This window comes from Saccostrea echinata, unplaced genomic scaffold, assembly GCF_033153115.1.
Source record: "Saccostrea echinata isolate AGI-Se365-2 ecotype Australia unplaced genomic scaffold, CSIRO_AGI_Sech_v1 ptg000028l, whole genome shotgun sequence".
NCBI lineage: Eukaryota > Metazoa > Mollusca > Bivalvia > Ostreida > Ostreidae > Saccostrea > Saccostrea echinata.
This window is the reverse complement of record NW_026889777.1, coordinates 9,201,364-9,206,086: the sequence shown is the minus strand read 5'-3', so window position 1 is coordinate 9,206,086 and position 4,723 is coordinate 9,201,364. Positions and strand designations below refer to the sequence as shown.

The following is a 4,723-nucleotide window of genomic DNA, read 5'->3' as shown; positions in this document are numbered from 1 at the left end:
TTTAGAATGTCAGATATTTATTCTTGAAAAACTTTCATTCCTTATTGTCATCGCCAATAAGTACATGAAACGGTAACAAGCTTATAAAACATCAAATGTACACTGTATACAGGGAAATATTTTCGCCCCTTTTGCCCTACTCACAGGTTGGAGAATTTTAAATGGGGAGAATTCAAATTCGTAAACAGAACTGTGATTGGGTGAATTTAAAACGGGGGAAAATTATTTGCAAGTGTGAAAATCGAAAATAACACGGGGCTAAAATAACCATGTACGCAGTATAATAGCATGATCGATTTTCGATGGATAATATATCTTGGAGTATCAGTAGGTCCAGGTGCTAAGATTTCGTTTATATCGATCAAAATCCAATATATGAGTATATATCACAAAAAATTTAAATTCAGAATATGCTGATAAATCTGAGCTATTCTACGATTTCCATATAGTCGTGTTCATAATTTTGATTTGATAGAGTTTTCTCTGGTGGTGTTTTGATGATAGGAGCTGAAGTTTCCGGATACAAGTATCCTGTACTAACCGTTGGCACAGCATACACGTGTGAATTTCTGTTTGCTGTAGTCACATACCTATAAAATAAACTTTGTTCGCAATAAAAGCTAAAAAAAACAAAACAAAACAAAACAAAACAAAAAACAAAACAAAAAAAAAAACCAAAAAAAAAAAAACAAAAAAAAAAACCCAAAAAAAACAACCCCCCCAAAAAAACCCCCAAAAACCAAAAAAAAAAAAAAAAAAAAAAAAAAAAACAAAAAAAAAACACCCCCCCCCCAAAAAAAACAAAACCCAAATAATAATAATAAAAATTAAATAAATAAATAAATAAAACCCACATATATAAAGACAAAAATTAAACAGGAGTGGCACTTTAGGGTTTGATTTCAGGATACACCACTTGCTCCTAATAGCCTTTATCTGCATTGCTTTACCTTTATTCATAGAATGATTATTCTTCTTTGAGGGCTTATATATTTTAATTTTAATGCCCCTTTGATCGAAGACCCGGGGATAAACAGTTTTTGGTCTGTCCGTCCGCCTGTCTAGCTGTCTGTCTGTCCGCGAAAACTTTAACCTTGCCCATAACTTTTGAATGGTTGGTGCTATGGCTTTCATATTTCAGTTATAGTTTATTTCTTCTGCAAAGACCTTTCTCTGGGTACCAATATAATTGGCATCTTAACCTTGACCTTGGAGTTTAACCTACTTTTGCAAAAAATTACCAAACTTTAACATTGGCTATTTCATACGTCCAGACCTTTCTTTGGGTACCAACATTGAGTTTGACCTATTTTGAAAAACTTTAACCTTGGCCATAACTTTTGAACGGTTGCTGCAAAGGCTTTTATATTCTTCTTATGCATTCATTGTGACCGTCCCCCTCCCCCCCCCCCCACACACCTTCTCTCCCATTAGATTAGAACAAAGTTTCAAAATAAATTAATCTGTTAAAAAAATGTACCGAGAATCTTGTCCTGTAATTCTTCGTCTTCTCAATCTACTTCGAAGAAAAAGACCAGCAACAATGATCAACACGACAGCAAAAAGAACAGCGAAGACCACGCTGACAACGGAGGCGTTTTCAGTGTTACCTGAACCTCCTTGTGTGTTCACTGTATCAGTAACATCATTGGCAAAGAGCTCAGAGACCACTGTTCAAAGAAAAATAACAACGTCATATCAATATCCTCCCATTCTAATAATGTCCTATACAAAAATTTATTTTTTTACAATTTAAATTTGTATCTACAAATTTAAAATTGAAATATTCTAAACTTTTGCAGAGGACATATTCAATGATATATGTATATCATGATGTCTTATTTTCGATAAGAACTCGCACAAAGGTAACCAATAAAAGATTTTACATTCACGTTCATTTTGTTATTAAGAAATGACAAGGCAAGGCATATATAAATATTAAGTAAGATATTTCCGTTCTTTGAATATTTGTTCTCTATATTTCTTACGAAAATCAAATTGCCGTTATCAATCCATTAAGAAATAAATAGTTAAAACCGGTTTAAATTAAAAAAAAACCCCCACGTTTGTATGATTTCTTAAAAACGTGGCTCTTCCATCAATGTATCATACGGTCAAATAATATAGACTTTAAATAAATGAAATAGGAATATAATGAACAGTAATCGCACTTACACCCACTTTATACGAATAATCTATAAAATATACAATGTATATAATAAACGTCTAGCCTTTCTTGTTAATGCGGTGAAAATTGCAGAAAAAAAAAAAAAAAACATAACCCGCTTTTGCGAGTTATGTATCTTTTATGAAATGTTGCAACTGTTATTCCTGGATTAACAAAGAAAGCATTTTATTGTTTAAATTTTACTTACCTAACTCCAAGTTTACAGGACCTCCACAACAACGCTTAATATCAGTATAGTTAATGTGAGAACGATTTCTGTCGAAAAATATAATAGTGAAGCCCCAAACATTTTCCTTCACATAGCAGTCAAACAAGGAAACCGATTCCACACTCAGCACATATGGGTTACTCAAGTAGATATTTTCACAGCAATCAAGTTCGAATTCAAGGCATTGGAAAGTTTCGCTGACTGTATATATCATGATACCTATGCAAAATACAGTAAAAAGCTCTATACTATTACAAAAATATTACCTTATTTAAATGTTTTTTTAAATTAATTTTCTTTAAGAAAAAGAGAAAGTAAACCACAGTCTTTTTTATCCCAGATTTTTTGAAAAAAAAATCTCTGTGATATACGGAAAAAACCCCAATTTGTTTAATTATTTTTCTTTGTAAGTCATTTGTTTGACTTGTTTGAAAGCCTTCTTGGAGAGGACTTGTATAGGCTATGCCTGACGTCCAATCCATTTATGTGATTTGACTTTACATAATAAGATGAAAAATGTTGTTACGAAAAGAACGGACTCGTTCTCAATGAATATACTTGTGAAATATGAGAGCCCGAGCACTATCCATTAATGAGTTATGACGAAGGTTACAGTTTTTTTTAAATGTGGATCAAACTCCAAGGTCAAAGGGTCAAATCAAAGGTACCCAGGCCTTGTCATAAGAAGTGCATACATATGTATGTGAAATATTAAAGCCCTAGCACCAACTGTTCAAAAGCTATGGTCAAGGTTAAAGTTTTTCAAAAGTAGGTCAATTTTACTCCAAGGTCAAAATTGTTGGTATCCAAAGAGAGGCCTTGTAACATGAAATACACTTGTGAAATATGGAAACCCTAGTACTTATTGTTCAAAAGTTATGTTTAATGTTAAAGTTTTTTTTAAAGTGGGTTAAACTCCAAGGTCAAAAGGTTAAAAAAAATATTTATGTCCATGGAAAGGTCTTATCACAATGAATACTAGTACACATGTGAAGTATGAAAGACATTGCACCATCAAGGTTAAAGTTGGGTAAATTCTTGCAAATTTGGGTTAATCTCCAAGGTCAAAGTCAAGAGGTCAAATATGTTGTACCCAAAGAAAAGCCTTTTCACAAGAAATACACATTTGAAATATGACATCCATAGCTCAAACCAATTAAAAGTTATGGGCAATGTTAAAGTTTTTGCGGACAAACAGATTAACAGACAAACAGACAGACAGACTGACGGACAGGGCAAAGACTATATACCCCCGAATCTTTTATTACGGGGACATAAAAAATAGATCATATGATCTGCAATTGTAAGTCATAGATTATAAACACGAGGAAAATTGTAATTGAGAAATCTCGACTCTGGCAATGAGTTGGAGAATTTAATGTGACGTTACACCACTTTCATATTTTTGAATGGCGTACGCTGGCTGACGAAACGCGGGGGTGGGGATGGGGTGGTATTTGAGTACAGTATTTTAATAGTAAATTTTCACTTAGATGCTGCCCTCCCTCAACTTTTTGTTGCTGCAAATTAAAGTAGAGCACTGGCAAATTTCAGGAAATGGATAGTTTAAGTGTTTTTCTTTTGCTCGTCAGATTATGGGAAGTTATCCCCCCCCCCCCCCCCGAATTTTTGGACATTAAAAAGGTTTTTTGGTTTTTTTATTATTATTATTATTTTTTGCTTGTCAGATAACATGTATTTTAGTAAGACCCCCTCCATTTTGGACTTATTTTGCTCGTCAGATTTTTTTGTGGGAGGCCCCCCACCCCCACCCAACATTCAAACATTTGAAACATTTGCTACGGGCCTGCATGTACCCATTTCATATTATCATGTCTTTTAAAATATCCTGATATATCTTTAGTTTTTTGTTGTTGAAAAAAATAAGTTCTTAAGAGGCTTACCTTAACAGAATTCTTCTCAAAAAAAGAGAAATAAGTGCCCAGTGGAACGTTCGCGAGAAATTAAAACTTTTCTTCGCCTATGAAATGTCATTTACTTTAATAAATACAAAGATTATACTACTAGCATAAAAATATAGTGAGAGTAATATCCGATTATTAAGTAGTAGTCACAATCAACATGATTGTGTCACGTGTAACAAAAGAGTGCTTATAAAACACGTACGGAAATTTATATACTGTGTTATTTAATTTGAATTTCAGATGGATGTCTTTGTTGCTTTCGAGAGCAACATGCAATTTGCCTAGAAAAATATCATGTTTTTGACTTTTAGAGCATACACTAAAAGAAAATAAAAAACATTGTTTTAATTAATTTTTAATTACGTCATTGAGATACATATAAGAGCTTACATCCGAGATGGT

At 32.9% G+C, this 4,723-nt stretch overlaps 1 protein-coding gene across 1 annotated transcript; it reads right to left on the bottom strand.

The window, feature by feature from the left end:
• Positions 1 to 4,376, bottom strand: LOC133193716 (uncharacterized). Its single transcript, XM_061329660.1, has 4 exons — positions 4,301 to 4,376; positions 2,376 to 2,615; positions 1,481 to 1,670; positions 1 to 590 (listed from the first exon to the last, which is right to left on the bottom strand). Exons 2-4 carry the CDS (start codon positions 2,608 to 2,610, stop codon positions 428 to 430), a joined length of 588 nt encoding a protein of 195 aa, XP_061185644.1. The 5' UTR covers positions 2,611 to 2,615; positions 4,301 to 4,376; the 3' UTR covers positions 1 to 427.
• Positions 4,377 to 4,723: the final 347 nt, after the last annotated feature.